The sequence below is a fragment of the Palaemon carinicauda genome, chromosome 36 (genome assembly GCF_036898095.1).
Source record: "Palaemon carinicauda isolate YSFRI2023 chromosome 36, ASM3689809v2, whole genome shotgun sequence".
Classification (NCBI taxonomy): Eukaryota; Metazoa; Arthropoda; class Malacostraca; order Decapoda; family Palaemonidae; genus Palaemon; species Palaemon carinicauda.
The window spans coordinates 3,709,304-3,728,007 of NC_090760.1; the positions used below are offsets into that span (position 1 = coordinate 3,709,304).

The 18,704-nt window shown below is 40.5% G+C and overlaps 1 protein-coding gene across 2 annotated transcripts in view; it reads right to left on the reverse strand.

Moving 5' to 3' along the window:
• The window catches only part of LOC137628339 (DGAT1/2-independent enzyme synthesizing storage lipids), a 63,115-nt gene that overhangs the window by 2,576 nt on the left and 41,835 nt on the right, over nucleotides 1-18,704 (reverse strand). For both annotated transcript variants that reach the window (XM_068359495.1, XM_068359496.1), the window contains 4 exons: nucleotides 8,832-8,941; nucleotides 2,393-2,560; nucleotides 895-1,088; nucleotides 490-624 (listed from right to left, as the gene is read on the reverse strand). In XM_068359495.1, coding sequence (XP_068215596.1) covers nucleotides 490-624; nucleotides 895-1,088; nucleotides 2,393-2,560; nucleotides 8,832-8,941 — 607 coding nt within the window. The remainder of the gene's footprint in view (nucleotides 1-489; nucleotides 625-894; nucleotides 1,089-2,392; nucleotides 2,561-8,831; nucleotides 8,942-18,704) is intronic.

The window sequence follows — 18,704 nt, forward strand, 5'->3', positions numbered from 1 at the left end:
ACCCCCAGGCTATTTGGAAATTTCCAACCCTTAACCCCCAGGGGGTTATTTTTTTCCCAGCACATTTTGCAGTATATTTTTTTAAAATTGCTCTAACAGCCTTAATTTTTGTCATAGAGAGGTCAGGTTGGTCTCATTCTCTTGGAAAATGCCTGAATATTTTCAAAAAATTATCAAAAATATGAAAATAAAAATTTTTATAGCATTTTTTTGCAAGGACGTACCGGTACGTCCATGAGGGTAAAGGGATGGCTTTTGTGAAACGTACCAGTATGTCCTTTGGGGGTAAAAGGGTTAAAGGTACAGTAATCTTAAAAACATTACAGGAAACAGAAGAGAAAAAGATGAAAAACCCTTAACGAAGAACTGTTTACATTCCTCCAGGATTTTGCATACCCTTTCATAAAGGTACCGAGGTACACAAAAATTAAGGAATGCAGCACAAGTACTGGTACTACTGTAATTCTATTAAAACATTTGAACGCTTACCTTAACTGGAAATCCGCCATAAATCGGAGCCATTGGAAATCTAAATTTCTCATAAAGCATTGACCAGAATTTTTGCGGCCAAGACACTGTCCTGAAAGCTTCACGCACGTTTTCAGTAAACATAGTGACTACGGGCTGCAAATATAAAGAAAAGTTGGAAGTCAAATTACATTGAATGTGACATGTATTAATAAATTGTTCTAATTCATAAAGAAATAGCTATGATGTGCAAATAAAGTTATCTTACTTCACAGTAATGCATCAATTCTGATAAACGTGATACTTGAAAAGCACAGTAGCAGAGAGCTACCACAAGGCACTAAAACATAACTGAAAACCATCCATCCTTTTTTAAGTTATATAAACAAGAAATGTTGAGAGATTTTATTTCTTTTCTATACTTACAGAGTTTGCAGAAATGGCCACCTTGGCAAATCCTGTTCTTTGCCCCCAAAGCAGCTGGTAGTTGTGATCAGAAAACTGGGCTTCTCTGACCCCACCTGGTGAAATGGAGAGTATGTGACCCTCCTCAAGGATCTGAGTGCAGGAACTTACTGTTCCTGGTGTGATGTGAAAAGCCTCGAGGATCACCTTCCAGCCTGTGGATTGAAGAAAATAATTCCAAACTTATAAGTAAAAAAGGTAATTCACTAATCCATTCAATAACACCATGCATGGGAGCACCAACTATGTGCCCTGTGTTGTCTATTGTAGATGGAAATACAGGTTCCTTACAATGACCATATGACCCCCCAGTTAAATTGTTTTCAGCTTATCTAGTGTCTTGCTGCATATTGGCCAAACTTCTAATGTTTAATTCTTGTTTGAGAACAAATCCTTCAGATGAGTGTGTAGCAATATAACTAAGCAGTCTTGTTAAAATACTTTAATCTTAATAAATATCTTATATTAAATAACAGAATCAAGTACAGTACTGTCATATATTGGATATATGAATTTGAGACATACGGGCCATTAATATCATGAGATTGGAGGAGATTTGCCAACCCAATCAGTCTGACGATGATTAGAGCCGGTAAATAAATTCAGAAAAAAAAACTGACAAATTTTAAAAATAATTTGTATTTTTCCTGACTATACAAACCTGAGTCATTTAATACATACATCATACATATACCAAACCACTTCCCCCAATTTTGGGGGGTCGCCAACATCAAACAAATGAAACAGAAAAGGGGACCTCTCCTCTCTACGTTCCTCCCAGCCTGACAAGGGACTCAACCGAGTTCGGCTGGTACTGCTAGGGGTACCACAGCCCACCCTCCCACATTATCCACCACAGATGAAGCTTCATAATGCTGAATCCCCTACTGCTGCTGCCTCCGCGGTCTTCCAAGGCACCAGAGGAAGCAGCAGAGCCTACCGGAACTGCGTCACAATCGCTCGCCATTCATTCCTATTTCTAGCACGCTTTCTTGCCTCTCTCACATCTATCCTCCTATCACCCAGAGCTTCCTTCCTTCACTCCAGATAAAAAAACAGCAAAAGTTGGAACATGGCAGTTAAAAAAAAATATGCGAAAAAGATTAAACAGTACGACTATACTTGTTGCAGCTAAAGACAAAAATGAAAAGTCTTTGACAGGAGAATGGGTGGGGCTATTCTCCCGTGCTCACAACCTGTCGTTCATGATTGTAACACCCATTCACACTCCACTGAAGATATTCTCTATCTAAAGGATGAAAGGTTTTTATCAGTGTAGAAACAACACGTATTTACATGCTAATCTCAACCAGTTTAAGAAAATTCTAAATCATATTCCCAGCAACCCACTTTTCTTTTTAATTCCATTCTATTTATCCTTTTAACATCCCTATATTCAAATGAAGTCATCCACAACTTCTCCCAAAAAAGAAAGGTACTGTTTAAGCTTTATACGCACCTGGGACTTTTTCAAGAAATCGATCTCCAACGCATCGAATGAGCCTTCCTTTAGTTAGAATGGTCCGGGCAACTAAGTAATATACATCTAATGGGATGGCCCCATGGTAATAAATAAGCAGACATGGTCCTTCATCTGGAATATTCTCAAGGCCGTTCACCTCAAAACCTGGAATTAGTTATTGAAAGAAGTATGATGAACCAAAGATAACGAAAAGGTAACTATCTTTCATCAAATACATCCAGTATAAAGTAATAAAGGAAATACAAAGCATACTTTTAAATAAAGGTAATGAAAAATATTAAAAATAATTGGATTTATAAAAAGAAATTATACTGTAGTACAGTATTCAATATTGGGACCCAACAAGGAAATTAGTAACGAAATTCTCTATAATTGGTACAATCTATAGCCATTAAAATCATTTTAAACCTGTAATTTCCTACTGGGAAAATGTTATATAAAATGATAATGCTGAATTAACAATAAGAAATAAAGGTTCACAGGCTGCATGCTTACAAAAGAGAGCAACTGTCGTCAGCTTGAAAACAAATAATAATTGAAATAAGATTACAGTAATCCGTTGGCCATCGCAGACACTTCATTTCAAGCAAACCCCTCCCCTTGCAATAACTGAAAAACTGCAAGTAGATATAGAAATCTATGGTATATATCTTTTAATTACTTTTATATTTTTTCATAATTTATCATCATCATAATTGTGCAACTAATTGAGCGCAAAAATTACTATTCTAAGCTTTTATGAGCCCAAAAAAGGACAATGTTCATCAAACAATAATTATATGGAAAAAAACGCGTCTGCCTTAAAAAATTTGCAATACATGAAAAGTCCGCGATACAGCTTTACAGCCAACATATTTATAAATGTACCGAGGGAGCGAGAAGTGAACCGCTATGTAGTGAGGGATTACTGTAACTTGTCCAAAAGACCATTGAGCACTAATAGCTAAAACCTATCAAAACAAGTAAAGTACTGTAATATGCTAATATTTTCCTCATTTCTACTAGAGTTTACTTTTCACCTAAATACGAAACAGGCAGCCTTAGAATTATTAATATCAGTTCTTGTACACATTGGATCGGAGGCACAATCCTACAAAGACATTCATCAGAAGTAGGACCCATCGTAGAGGAAGAACCTATGGATGTCATAAGATTACTACTATGCTGAATGAGATAAACTAACAATCTGTACCTCTTCTCTAATCCCACTTTTTCACTGGGGACATCAAAGGTACTAAAGTGTTATTGATTGATTTCAAGAATACTTTTTCCTGAATCATTAGATGTCTTACTATTTAACAAAACTCATCCCTTTACCCCCATGGACGTACCGGTACGTTCTTGCAGTATATTTTTTTGCATATTTTTGATAATTTTTTGAGAAACTTCAGGCATTTTCCAAGAGAATGAGACCAACCTGACCTCTCTATGACAAAAATCAAGGCTGTTAGAGCAATTTAAAAAAAAATATACTGCAAAATGTGCTTGAAACAAATTAACCCCTGGGGGTTAAGGGTTGGAAATTTCCAAATAGCCTGGGGGTAAAAGGGTTAATATGTGGATCAGTCCGAGATGAACAGTGGAGAGTCGAGGAGAAGGCACAATATGGAACTGAGAGAGGTATCAAGGCTGCCACTTGAAACAAATCATAAGATCACATAGGCTTACGTTAGCAGGTCACGTTATTATTATTATTATTATTATTACTTGCTAAGCTACAATCCTAGTTGGAAAAGCAGGATGCTATAAGCCCAGGGGATCCAACAGAGAAAATAGCCCAGTGAGGAAAGGAAACAAGGAAAAATAAAATTTTTAAGAAGAGTAACAACACTGAAATAACTATTTCCTGTATAAACTATAAAAACTTTAGTAAAACAAGAGGGAAAGAAACAAGACAGAACAGCGTGCCCGTGTGTACCCTCAAGCATGGGAACTCTAGCTCAAGACAGTGGAAGACCATGGTACAAAGGCTATGGCACTACCCAAGACTAGAAAACAATGGTTTGATTTTGGAGTGTCCTTCTCCTAGAAGAGCTGCTGACCATAGCTAAAGTCTTTCTTCCACCCTTAACAAGAGGAAAGTGGCCACTGAACAATCACAGAGCAGTAACCTCTTTGGTAAAGAAGAGTTGTTTGGTAATCTCAGTGTTGTCAGGTGTATGAGGACAGAGGAGAATGTGTAGAGAATAGGCCAGACTATTCACTATGTGTGTGAGTGTCGGCAAAGGGAAAATGAACCGTAACCAGAGAGAACAATACAATGTAGTACTTCTGGCCAATCAAAAAACCCAATAACTCTCTAGCGGTAGTATCTTACCGGGTGGCTGGTGCCCTGGCCAACCTACTACCTGCAAGAATGGAGGGCAATAGTCTGATTATAGGACTGGAAAAAGGCAGACCAGCGGGGTGAAGATCTGTGGGCAGACTGCGCATGAGATGGTATTAAGACAGACTTAGAGTAACTCGGAGTGGAGTATCCCGGAGAGTGGCGTACATTGTCTCTGGATCGTAGGTAGTAGGCTTCTGATGGAGGCATCGAAGACCATCCCCAAAGCTGAGTGGTGGATTGGACAGAAGCAACTGGGAGATATTTCTCTCGGTGAATAAAGCCGACTTAGGCTGAAACTCGGACTTGACACCTTCCAGTACCACCACCATTTCCGTCGGTCCACATGCCTTTCTCAGAGCGTTCACAGTCTGTTTGGGCTGTAGTGGGGGACCCCACTGGAGTCCCTGACACTATGAGGACACCAACACACCTTTCCCCACTGGCGTCAACAGGAACACAGGGGATACTCGCACTGGGGGGAAGTGGCTTAACCCACAAGCTGCCTCTTCAAAGTCATGGAGAGACTACATGAAAAACCTAAAGAACCTCAAGACTTCTTCGAGTCAAACTCATCGTTAGCAGTCTACACGGAGATGGGTGAAGAGGCTTCTCCTGATGCACACTCCCCAAGGACAGAATCACGGGCATATCACTAGAAGTGGTGGCAGCAGACTCATCCACAAGTAAACCGAAATAGCAAAAGACTTCTTCAGTGTCTTCTTGGGTCTTGCCAAGACAGACCATGACAAAGGCTTCACTTGCTTTTTCCCCCTAAGGATGTATGCCTTCCACTACACAGGAGGTCATGACCTACACTTAGTGCACAGGAATGACAGCAAACAATCCCATCCTCCCTATAAGAAGCACAAAGGGAGTGTGGATCTACTGCAAGTTTACAGGTGAATCAGTTGAAACGTCCACCCACCCTACAGCAATTGCAAATCTACAGCTTAACTTCCATTCCACAACCTTAAATACATTCACTTCCTCCGAAAAAAAAAGAAAATTAAACGTTTGATTAAGAGCTAACAGTACTGTACATCCATACTCGTTAGCAGCAGAATCAAAAGTGAAGATTTCAGACTGGTTGGTGTGGGCGAGACTTCTCGCCCACACCCTCTACAATCTCTTTAACCACTCACCAAACAATTCTGATGATTGTCTCCAGCTCGCGTTGAAATAGTCTCCCTATTAAAGGATAATGGTTTGTATGTCGCATAGGAACAAACGTCTAATTTATACCAAGAGTATGACTACTGCCACTATTTCCCATATCAGAATCTATTGTCAACACAGGTAAAAATCATATGTATATGGATAAAATTCAATTGTATACTGATTGTCAAGAAAATAAATGCAAATACCTGTACTGCAAATCCCAATCATGAAAATGTAGGATGACATAGTGGAAGAGATAGAGAAACTAGTAAAGGCAACTTTAGCTAAATGATATCAACAGTAAAGCACGCAAGCAGATAGTAATTGGCTAAACTTAACCCTTTTACCCCCAAAGGACGTACTGGTACGTTTCACAAAAGCCATCCCTTTACCCCCATGGACGTACCGGTACGTCCTTGCAAAAAATGCTATAAAAATTAGTTTTTCATATTTTTTGATAATTTTTTGAGAAAATTCAGGCATTTTCCAAGAGAATGAGACCAACCTGACCTCTCTATGACAAAAATTAAGGCTGTTAGAGCAATTTAAAGAAAATATACTGCAAAATGTGCTGGGAAAAAAATAACCCCCTGGAGGTTAAGGGTTGGAAATTTCCAAATACCCCGGGGGTAAAAGGGTTAAGTAAAAAAAATTACAGACTTCCGAGTCATCGCTATTATACCACAAGTACAGTGGTAAAACTGTACTTGAAAATTCTTTTTGTTTTATCATTGATTTAAAACTCCAAATTAAAATTTTGGATACCACAATTCTGGATTTCCATACCAAAACCTCATTAGGGAGAGACAACAGACTATGGCAGCAAATCCTATTCCTGTTGTTAATTTGGGCCCATCAGGGCAAAACACATATAGAGTGTAGAACTTTAAATCTTATAAGTTCCAAATAATATTGCTTACGCTGATTGAGTATGAACTTAGCTCTTAAATGAAAAATACATTTGCTTTCTTCATTATCCAAGAAGGCAGCAATTCCTGCAATGGCTGGAAAACTAAATTCAAATAAGACTCAAGAAAGATGATTAGCTTTAATTGGTAAAGAGGGAGAGAGATTATTCATGAAAATGTCTTCTTAATTTAAAACATTTTCAGTGGGACCATTATTTGTTTGGAGCTTGATTGTACTTTTCATAGTTTACAAGGATGCATTGTTTGGGATTGGATATTAATTGCATTTGACTTGTAGTGACTGGGGAAAAATTTAAAGAGCTCTGGGACAGAATCTCAGTCCTTCATTATGAACAGAGTTCTAATAAAGATCCATACATTTGACATCCATAATCAATTAAGGATACAACCGTTGTTTTGCATAGAGTAGGGTCATCAATGTTGTTCCACCAGAATCCCATAATGTATGCGAAGATTTATAAATTGAGTTTTAAAACCATTCTTACTTTCACATGAGCTGTAGATTTTCCAGTTTAAATAAGAGTCAAAGATTAAGATGGTCAAATAGAAAAAATAATTCATCTCTTATTCTTAAATCAATATTATAGAGAAATTACGTGTCCATTTAATATCCCTATAAAACCTTAAAAGTTTAGTTTTTCAATGGAGTATTTAAAGTCAATAGAAAAGACCCAATTGTACACATTAGAAATGGTAAGGTTTAGTAATCTATGCAAATGGCGAAGAGTGAATGCCATATTGTGTAATAAAATCATAGAATCATCTACCTGAAAGTTGGTAGTTCCTTGGTGATATAAAAAGAACACTACATACACTTCCTAATTAAAGTCAATGCACATTTGGAAAATTTGATGGTAAGGGACATTTGTGAGACCGGCAATGATGTATGGAGCAGAGACGTGGGCAATAAAGAAGACAGAAGTGAAGAAACTGGATGTGGCAAGAATGTAGACTGAGGTGGCATGGTCATGTCATGAGAAGAGATGAACAGTATATTGAGAGGAGATTGATGGAAATGGAGGTACAGGGAACGAGAAGGAGAGGGAGACCAAAGCGAAGGTGGATGGACTGTATTAAGGATGACCTTCGATCAAAGGGATTAACCGGTGATGAAGTGTGGGACAGAGGTAGATGGAGAAAGCTGGCCAGAAACATCGACCCCACATAGAAGTGGGAAAAGATGCAGACAAAGAAAAAGAAGAAGATGGTAAGGGACATTTTGCACAAAACTTGCAGAGCAATCTCCTAAAAGTATTATCATATTAAGTTTCTGAGATATGATACCTACAAGTGGTATGATATGCTCTTTGTATGTCATGGAAAATAAGATTTTCTAAATGCAAAAGGAGTCTACTGTGGATAGATTTTATCAAGATCTTAATTAAGTATTGGATATAATTAAAAATTCAAGGGTATACATCTAAAATAACTGGGGCTTTTCCTGGTTTAACAATTGAAGTACAGTACTGACTTTTCTATAACTTTGTAAAAAGTTTTCTGGATAATATATGAGTATGATATTGTAACATGTAAGACTTTGCAAATGGAGCTACAGTTGTTCAATCATTTAAAATGTAATATCTCCAGCAAGAGCAGAGATAATTGTAGATGAATATTCAATAAATTCTTCCATGATAATCTTATTATTTGACCACCACAGGTTTCAGCAATTTGAAGGTACACTCTTGACATAGATATTTAATAGTTTGTAAAATTGCTACTAATAGTCACATTTTTGAAAAATATAATTGAAATGATTAGAATTTTCAATCAAGAACCTAAACAGGCAGAGAAATATAGAAGCTTACATACCAACTACAATGCAGCAAACGAATATAAAAAAAGATACAGTACAGAATTAAAAATAATGAGCATAGCTCTACGTACACAGTATAGTAAAATTTAGTATGAAATTCTCAGTACAAAAATAAACAAGTAGAGCTTATACTTCCCGACAGGCATCAACAAAAGCATGAATACAATGACAATTAAGACTCACCATGCCAAATGTACCCATGGGCATCCCATAGAAGTGATATGAGATAACGGCCTCCGGCCCAAGGGTCCCTCTGTTCCAGAGATTCCTGTAACGCATCAATGACTCTTTTTCTGTAATGCCAAGACGAGGGTAACTTAACAACATTCTATGGGGGTAAGAAAAGGTTTTTTGTCGTAGTAAGACAAACGTTTTCACGAAATGTAAGTCAGTCAAATGAATACATGATACCTTAAGCCTTTCTCTTGACTTACAACAAGGTATAATTAACCCTTTTACCCCCAAAGGACGTACTGGTACGTTTCACAAAAGCCATCCCTTTACCCCATGGACGTACCAGTACGTCCTTGCAAAAAAATGCTATAAAAATTTTTTTTTGCATATTTTTGATAATTTTTTGGAAAAATTCAGGAATTTTCCAAGAGAATGAGACCAACCTGACCTCTCTATGACAAAAATTAAGGCTGTTAGAGCAATTTAAAAAAATTATACTGCAAAATGTGCTGGGAAAAAAAATAACACCCTGGGGGTTAAGGGTTGGAAATTTCCAAATAGCCTGGGGGTAAAAGGGTTAATGGTTCCATGCCTGACAACACAAACATACAGATTGCTCTGAAAATCCACACATGACTTAATACAGTTACTGGTACATATACAGCTAACTTTGATACACTTTATATTTGAAATTATAAAAATTGTAATGAACATAATTTTTTTGTTAACTGTACAGTACATAAAATTTTTAAATTTGAAATACTTTACTATGACCCTTCTAATTCCAAAGACAAAAATTCTGGAGATTTCTTGTAGAGGATGCAATAAACAAAATTTTTAGCTATCAATTTGGATTTACTGTGGGATATGAAAAATACATAATCTATAACTGAAAATATGGCTTCTGGGATAAGTTATAAACATTCTAACTTTAATTTCCATATTCATTGGCAAACACCAATTCAAGAAAAGGACGGCCACCATTATCTTCCAAAAATTCCTATCTCTGGTCCTCTCTAGCAGATTATTCTGTCCAATCCAAAAACTCTTTCCTTATGATATCTATCCGTATAGGTCCCAGCCTTCTTATATTTATATTTTTTCAAGATTTATTTAAGAAAAATGGTACATCTGGAACCTAGAAAGTATTAATAATGCAAGAAGAAATATTTTGGAAAACTATTAAAAAAAAAAAGAGAGAGAGAATTCTGATCAAATTTATGAATAAAGTGCAAAGTCAATTTCTAAGTCATCTACAATTAACTACAGTAATGTACATCTTGGTAATACATAATCAGCTGCAAACGTGCCTGTCTGTTTTTTGGATACTTTGCATCTTTACTCAAGAATCTTAGCATACCACTAGGCAGTCTTCATTGCAATATTAACAAAAACTATCGCCCTTTCAATACAGGTAACAATAAACTTAAACTTAACTACCTGATTAAGAATGATCTTCCTACTCAGGTAGTTGAATCAGTAGAACTTCAAAAGTTCAAAGTTGCAGCAAATGTTTTTTTGTTGACCAGGCTGACACGAGTCTTTTTATATGTTATACTGTATATGACATAAGTGTTTTGACGTTGTTAATAGTTTACTGTATATATGGCATATCTGTTTTGACATTGTTACTGTTTTGAGAGTGATATATTGTTAATTTGTTCTCATCATTTATTTATTTCCTTTCCTCACAGGGCTACTTTTCCCTTTTGGAGCCCATGGGCTTATAGCATCTTGCTTTTCCAACTAGGGTTGTAGCTTGGCTAGTAATAATAATAATAATAATAACAATAATGATAATAATAATAATAATGATAATAATAATAATGATAATAATGATAATGATAATAATAATAATAATAATAATAATAATAATAGAAAAGTAAAAGGAATAAGAGTTCGATAAGCAAAAAGTACCAGTAACTTTATCAGTTTGGAGAAAAATTATTTACCTTTGAGTTTTGCTACCAAATCCATTTACTGTATTACTATATAGTCACTGCTTCCTTTTCTGACAATACTGTAATGAAAATCTAGATCATTAAAATTTCCGTATGGCAAATTCTAACAATGACAATAACTATCGATGATTCCAAAGTAAGCCACATTTTTATTTCTGGAGAAAGTTACTAAAAATTATCAAATCCTTTCATGTAGACATGATAAAATGCCACATTTGGAGGGGGAAAATATGCATAAAGAATCAAAATGATAAACCACAAAACATAGACATTCCCAGCTATCACTATTAATAGGAAAAATAAAGTTACATAAAAGGTCTAAAGATTTTTTCTATTCTTATTGAAAATCTCATTAGTTTCATTATAAATTGGTCACAGAACTTTTAATTTAGTCTATCAGAATATCCGCCTAAATTCCTTTGATACCCAATCCACATAAAATGTCAGCATATGTATGATCACTTGGATATAGCAGGATTCTTTATCTGTTTGAATTCTAGTGTTTTCACTGTCGGAGCAAAATTTAACAGTAGCTCCAAATTACATATATTTCTAGATTTTTCTCCATTTTTTACTAAGTCCTTTCATGTTCAATATTACCCATTTACACTCTTTGTGTAATTATTTAAATACTGAATACTTGACATTATTTTTTTTCTTTATATAAGATAAAAAGAATTAATAATTACAATATGTCCTTTTCTTTAGAGTTTCATAAGAGTTTTTCACAGACTGGTCATTTGTTTGAAAAGTTTAAAGACCTAATATAGGCCTTTGTAAGTGCTCTCAAGTGCTTCTTGCTAACTCTTCCTGCTTTAAGTTATTGCTTTTATGGCTAGACCGTTATTCTTCTAACTTGTTACCAGGCATTTCATTTTGCCTTTCTGGGCAGGTGACAAACTCAACAAAGGATATTTGGGCCACTTTTTAAAGTCATTAGTTAACCAATGTGGTCCTTCTAACCAGAATTTACTTTGTTCCAAATGTTTAGGATAGGATAACACCTTAGTAATTAACTCTGCGGTATTTTCGTCAGTATTGACATAATGGTATGCAACAGGAAGCCTGTATTTAGAGATTATCTAATTTTTAAGCCGTATGCTTCCAAAAGATGTCTCACAGGATGTAGATACAGGAGAGGGGGTTCCCAGTCCCCTCGTCCCGTCCCTTTTAGTCGCCTCTTACGACACGCAGGGATAACGTTGGCGCTATTCTAATTTTTATATGCCCCGCATATATTAATACTTGTTGATGTCGGCTACCCCCCAAAATTGGGGGAAGTGCCTTGGTATATGGATGATGTATGTATGTATGCTTCCAAAACTATTACGGATGAATTTTGACTACCTTTCTCTCGTCAGAAGCCATTTGAGAGCAACATGAGCATCCACATTCATGTTTACAAATTGAAACTGTATGTTCTGATAAGCCTCTAATATTGTGGGTAAACATTTGAAGACTAGTATAACTCCCAAAAACTCTAAAGTAGGGGAACAGACCTGGACTTAGAAAACAGGTATGCACTCTTGCCTTCTTCGCAGGAAACAGAAATTATCCAGTTTTTCCATTCCAGATATGAATTTCTGGGTCGAACCTGTGGCGCCGGGCGAAAAGTCCTTCTTGTATACCTTTTCTGATAAAAACCTTCCAATTATACCAGAGAAAGATAAAAGCATGGAATGCTGAGGTTACAACCCTCGCGCGAGCACCTTTTGGGTGTCGTGTATAAAGCAAAGGCGCGTGAAATCCACTATTCACAGGTTGTCTTCCATTTAGTTAATTCCTTCGCCAAAGGGATGGGCCGATACAGAGGCCCTAGACACATCCCCATCGCCGCACCACCCACGCCACGACGCGAGCGCCATCTGAACAACATCCTTCTTTTTGGAATTCAAGGTGTTGAATGTTTTCGTTGTGCTCTCGGTCTTTTTTATCTATCGTGGATTTATTTTGTCATGTCCGAAGCTCCATCTTCACACATTCCAATGTTAAGTACCATAGTTTGTTTTGACAGTATTTTATTGTACCGGGCTTGTGTTTTATATCCAGTATAGTCTGTTTTATTATTCCCGTCTGGCCTGTCATGGCGGCCATTGTTTGTTCACTTGTTTGGGAATTCATCTTTATCTGCCCGTTTAGTACTCTGTCACTTAGGTTCTTGGTTAAGTCCCTGGCCTTATGCCTTTAGAACCGTTATTATTTTTATTTTTATTTTTTTTTTTTTGTGTATTTATGCTCATGGTACTTTTTGCAAGTAAGTCCAGCCTACGATCGAGATAGCGATTTAGCTTTGTTTTTGTTTAGTAACCGCCCGAGGCGTTCGTCACTCGACTCGGTTAAAGGAACAGTGCTATTTATTTTAAGTTTTAACGGATGCTATTCTTCGATCGTAGTATTATATGGATGTACATTTTTATTTTATACGTTTATAATAGTGTTTTGTGATTTTTAGTCCTGTTTTTGTGTCCAAGAGAGCGGGAGATTGGGGTCCCCGTTTTCTGTTCGCAGTCACGAGTTACCCCTTTCTCTCGTTTTCTTTCTTAGCTCCGGTGGGGGAGTGGATTTCCCGTTTTCCGTTTTGTGCGTTCAGCGGGTTCTCCCTCCCTCACCTCTCCCCCTCTGGGTGGATGATAACTTACGAGTTATTTATTTTTCGTGTCTTTTCAATTGTTAGCGTTATTTTGGTCCGTGTTTCGTCCTCTCCCCGTTACGGCTCGGGAGTAGTTATGAACGTTATCCACTCCGCCTTGAGTTATACTCCGCCACGAGGGATTCTCAATAACTTTCGTTCTATTGTTATATTTATATTGTTTACTACATGGGACGGGCTTCATATTGTTTAGATAAGACCCTCCGGTGGCCCTTACTTCGGTCTCAGGCCACGGCCATATCCACAATAGCCTTTGTTATTACAACTGTGTTGTTATTCACAATAATTATTCAGGACCTTTCTTCTCCCTCCGGCCTCACCGGAGATCGTAAATACGCTTTACTATAATCTAAGCTTTAGTCTTTAGCTACGACTTAGCTTTTTATCTTTCACAATTGAATTATTAGCCACAATTGAATTATTCAGGGCATCTCATTATCCTCCGGCGTCACCGGAGGTCGCCCAAACACTTAACACTTAAAGTTGCCTTAGCTAATTAGCTAAGGCTCCTTTATTCAGGACATTTCATTACGATCCGGCCTCACCGGAGCTCCGGCTTCACCGGAGGTCGCCCATACACTTCACACTTATATTTGCCTTGCCTTTAGCTAAGGCTGGTGTTTGTTTTTATTTTAAGGGCATGTCACTGCTTCCCCGACCCTTGGAGGTCGGCGGATTACTTTAAGCTTATTATCCTTATGTCATTAACAGACATTGGGTGCATTACAAATATACAGACAATTGAATTTTAAAGTGCCAACAATGGTATGGGGCAGTATCAACTTAAAGTTAATAGTTAGTTGTTTGGTCAATGCAATATGGGTGCTTAGGTAATTCAGTGAGTGCCAGAACTCTAAAATAATAGGTTTTTATCCCTTATCAGAGTTTCAAGCATCACCAGACTCATGTCTCCTTTCTTTTACAGAAGGCCCGTTGTACTGCTGAAGGATGCTCTGCCTCGTTCAGCGACCCCGTTGGGCATGACCTCTGCCGGTCTCATGCTCACTGCTCCATTCCCTTTATCCAGGAACCGGGACAGGCCCAATACCCAGTGTGGTTCCCGGATTTGTGCTCGTTCTGTTACGAGTTGTCGTCAGTTCTGCTGAATGATGATGTAAGTGGGTTTTCCCTTTGTTCCTTATTTCTCGTTGGCAGACACTAATATAGACATGAATATGATATACACAGTATATTTAGGAGGGCAAACCCCCTCCTCCATCACTAATCACTGCAAATCTTACAGGCCGATGATGTCTCTCTTCGGTCAGCAAGGGCTACTCTTCGGCCGTGGGTGTCGGGCTTTGGCAGGAATGCCCCGTCTGGCGCTCCCTATCTCCTCGATGGGGATATGGCCTCCCGTCTCTTCCCAGGCTCGACTACTGCTGCAGTCTCTCCTGACCTTGCTGCCCCTTTAATTGAAGAAGTCAGGGCTACCATTTCCGTGGAGGACGAAACCCTCGTACCGATGGACATGGCTGGTCTGGATATAGACGTAGAACCCAGGGACGAGCAGGTAAGTGGTGCCGAGTTGGTGGAAACCCTTTTCTCTCCTACTCCCTCTTCTACCTCTTCCTTTCTAGGTTTTGATAACTCTAAGGCTTCTCCTCGGGATCCCTCTGCCTCCGTACGACCCAAGGTGAAGCCACTTCGAACTTATAAGACTTCAGCTTTGCCAGTATCAACGTCACCGGTCCCCGGACCCTCGACAGCTCCTGATATTCATATTGCTCCTCGTAAAACCACTACTCCTAAGAAGTCTAAGTCTACCAAATCCAAGAAAAAACCAACGGGTGACTTTCAGGTACCCTGGGCTGATCTCCTCCCCATCCAACTGATCAAAGGATTGGTCAGGGATTAAGTTCAACATCACTCTGGTGCAATAACAGAGATTAAGGATATGATGGCTACTCTGATCCGCGCCGGAACTCAGTTCCCTCCCCCTTCTGCCCCAGACGCATCGAAGCTGCCGCCCTTCGATAAAAACAATCCTTGGCGGTTTGCTTTGCATGCTCCATTCGTAGATGGCTCCCTAACTCTGGAGGGCATGGGCACCCGCCCTCTAGAGGACCTGGAGTTCTATCCCCCGGACCTAGCATTCCCGTTCAATGGTTTTGTACGGTTAAAGGAACATGCATTGGTCCGTATGGACAAGGTACCGAAGGAAACGGTCATATTTCCAAAAGAGCAGGCTCAGGCTATCTGGGCCAGAACACTATTAGAGTGGGGGTGTATTAACTCCAAGCTCACCCCTCACAAGGGTTCCTACACTATTTTTACGACAGCGGCCTCCATCTCTTTGCCGCTCATAGACAAAGTCACAGAGCTGACTATACAGGCCATCAAAGAAGGCTCTTCCATGCCGGCTCTCAAGGAGACGGACCCCACCTCTTTGCTTATTCCGGGTTCCTCGGCAGCCTGGGATGCTGCGGCCTCTACCTTCACGGTGGGGAAACTAGACCCGGACTGTGCCTCTACTCTTTTCTCTGAGAAGCTTCCCAGATTAATAGAGAGTCTTCTCAAAACTGAGTTCGAGACCCGTACTAGACTTGCTAGGTCCCTCCAATCCATCACCTCCATGGAGTCCCTTGCATCTCTTTACCCAGAGGAAACGCTGTTCAGAGTCGCCACAAAGAACCAGCTGCTATCCTACCAAATAGATCTCCATGACTTCTGGTCAGCACGGGTTAGTTGCAGGAAGTTCGTTCTGTCGGAGGCCACCATCAGGCATGAGCCGAACAGACTGATAGCTTCCTCCTGCTGGGGTAAGACCCTCTTCCCTCAGACCGAGGTGGATAAGGTTCTTCAGGACGCAGCGAGGGCAAACCAGAATTTGCAGGTAAGGTGGGGTCTCTCAGCCAAAAAGAGGTTCGAACCCCAGAGACACACATTCTTCAAGAAGAAGCTGAGGTTTAGTCCTTACAAAGCGGCCCGGGGTACCTCGTCCCCACAGCCTTCCGCGGCCTCGACTTCTCGACAACAGGCTCCTCCTCAGCAGGTAGTCTACCTCGCTGCTCCCCCTGGTACACAGCCCAACCCCTCTTGGATGCCCTCACCTGCATACAACCCTGCCTACGAACCCTCCGGTTCCTTTCGTGGATACCAAAGAGGGAGTTCCAGAGGTAGAGGACAGTTCCGCCAACGCGGCGGGCCCAGAGCAAGGGGTTCCCGTGGAGGGAGGGGCCCTAAGTTCACTCCCTCCCAATGATGTGATGCCGGTAGGAGGGAGACTTTATCACTTCCGGGATCATTGGACCTTCAGTCCATGGGCTCACAGCATAATATCAAGGGGCTTGGGTTGGAAATGGTCACAGGGATCCCCTCCTCCACCGGTGACCTTCTTCCAGAGACCCACTCCCATCCTGGAAGAGTACACTGCGGAGTTACTCAAGAAGAGAGCAATCAAGCGGGTTCGATCCCTTTAGTTCCAAGGCCGCCTGTTTACAGTCCCGAAGAAAGACTCGTCGGCGTTGAGGGTAGTTCTGGACTTGTCGAAGCTCAACTCTTACATCCTTTGCGACAAGTTCCGTATGCTGACTATCTCTCAGGTACGGACCTTACTTCCCCGTGGGGCCGTCACCACCTCTATCGATCTTACCGACGCCTATTATCATGTCCCAGTAGCTCGAAACTTCTCTCCTTATCTAGGCTTCCGTCTCGGCAAGAGAGCCTTCGCATTCAAAGTCATGCCCTTCGGTCTCAGCATTGCCCCCAGGGTATTCACGAAACTGGGGGAGACGGTGCTCGAGCAACTCAGACACCAAGGGATACAAATCGTCGCCTATCTGGACGATTGGCTCATTTGGGCCCAGTCGCACCAGGAATGCAAAAGAGCTACGTCGAAGGTACTCCATTTTCTCGCCAAACTGGGCTTCCAAGTCAACCTCCGGAAGTCCCGCCTACAACCATCAAGCCTCTTCGAATGGTTAGGCATCCGTTGGGACCTCTCAAAGCACAAGCTCTCCCTTCCTCCCAAGAAGGTGAGGGAGATAGCTTCCAAGGTCAGGAACTTTCTCAAACACAAACAGGTGTCCAGAAGAGCTTTAGAACGGGTCCTCGGCCTACTCCAGTTTGCCTCACTGACCGATCTCCTATTAAAAGCCAAACTCAAAGACATCAATCGAGTTTGGAGAAAGAGGGCGACAATACCTTTAAGAGACAAGACCTCGAAGATCCCCTCTGTCTTGAAAATGAGACTACAACCATGGTCCGATCGGAGGAACCTCTCCAAGTCGGTTCCTCTACAGTTCCCCTCTCCACAAGTGACAATTCATACCGACGCGTCTCTGAGTGGTTGGGGGGGTTACTCCCAACATCAGATGTGTCAGGGCTCTTGGTCACCCGCCATGAGACAGTTCCATATCAATGTTCTCGAAGCCATGGCGGTGTTCTTGACCCTGAAGAGAATCTCCCCTCCGAGGTCGACCCACATCAGAGTAGTCTCAGACAGCACGGCCGTAGTACACTGCCTCAACAGGGGGGGGGTCCAAATCACCCAACCTGAATCAGATCCTGGTCACTATCTTCACCTTGGCAGCCGACAAAGACTGGTTCCTGTCAGCAACTCACCTAGCAGGAGTCCAGAATGTGATAGCAGATGCATTATCCAGGACGAGCCCACTGGAATCGGAGTGGTCCCTGGACATGCACTCCTTCCGGTGGATACTCAGGCTGGTTCCAGGTCTCCAGGTAGATCTATTCGCGACCCGACTCAATCACAAACTCCCGTGTTATGTGACACCGAACCTGGACCCTCAGGCTTATGCCATGGACGCATTAACCCTGGATTGGAACCATTGGCAGAAGATCTTCTTATTCCCTCCAGTGAATCTTCTACTGAAAGTCTTGCACAAACTCCGCTCCTTCAACGGGGTAGTAGCTTTAGTGGCACCTCTCTGGCCAAAGAGCAGTTGGTTTCCTCTCCTCCTCGAGTTGAAACTCCGTCCCTTCCGGATCCCATTCCCCAAACTGACCCAGGTGGTCCAAACACGGACTGTGTCAGATTCCTCAAGGATAGCCAAAACCCTAACTTTGTGGATTTCATGAAGTTTGCGGCACGTAGGGACGCAAACATCGACCCAGATAATGTCCTCTTTATAGAATCAGACAAAAGGGACTCAACGATTCGCCAATATGATTCGGCGGTTAAGAAACTAGCGGATTTCTTAAGGACTTCAGACCATTCGGTTATGACTCCTAATTTAGCCATCTCCTTCTTTAGGTCCATTTTTGACAAAGGCCTAGCAGCTAGCACTATAACCACCATTAAGTCAG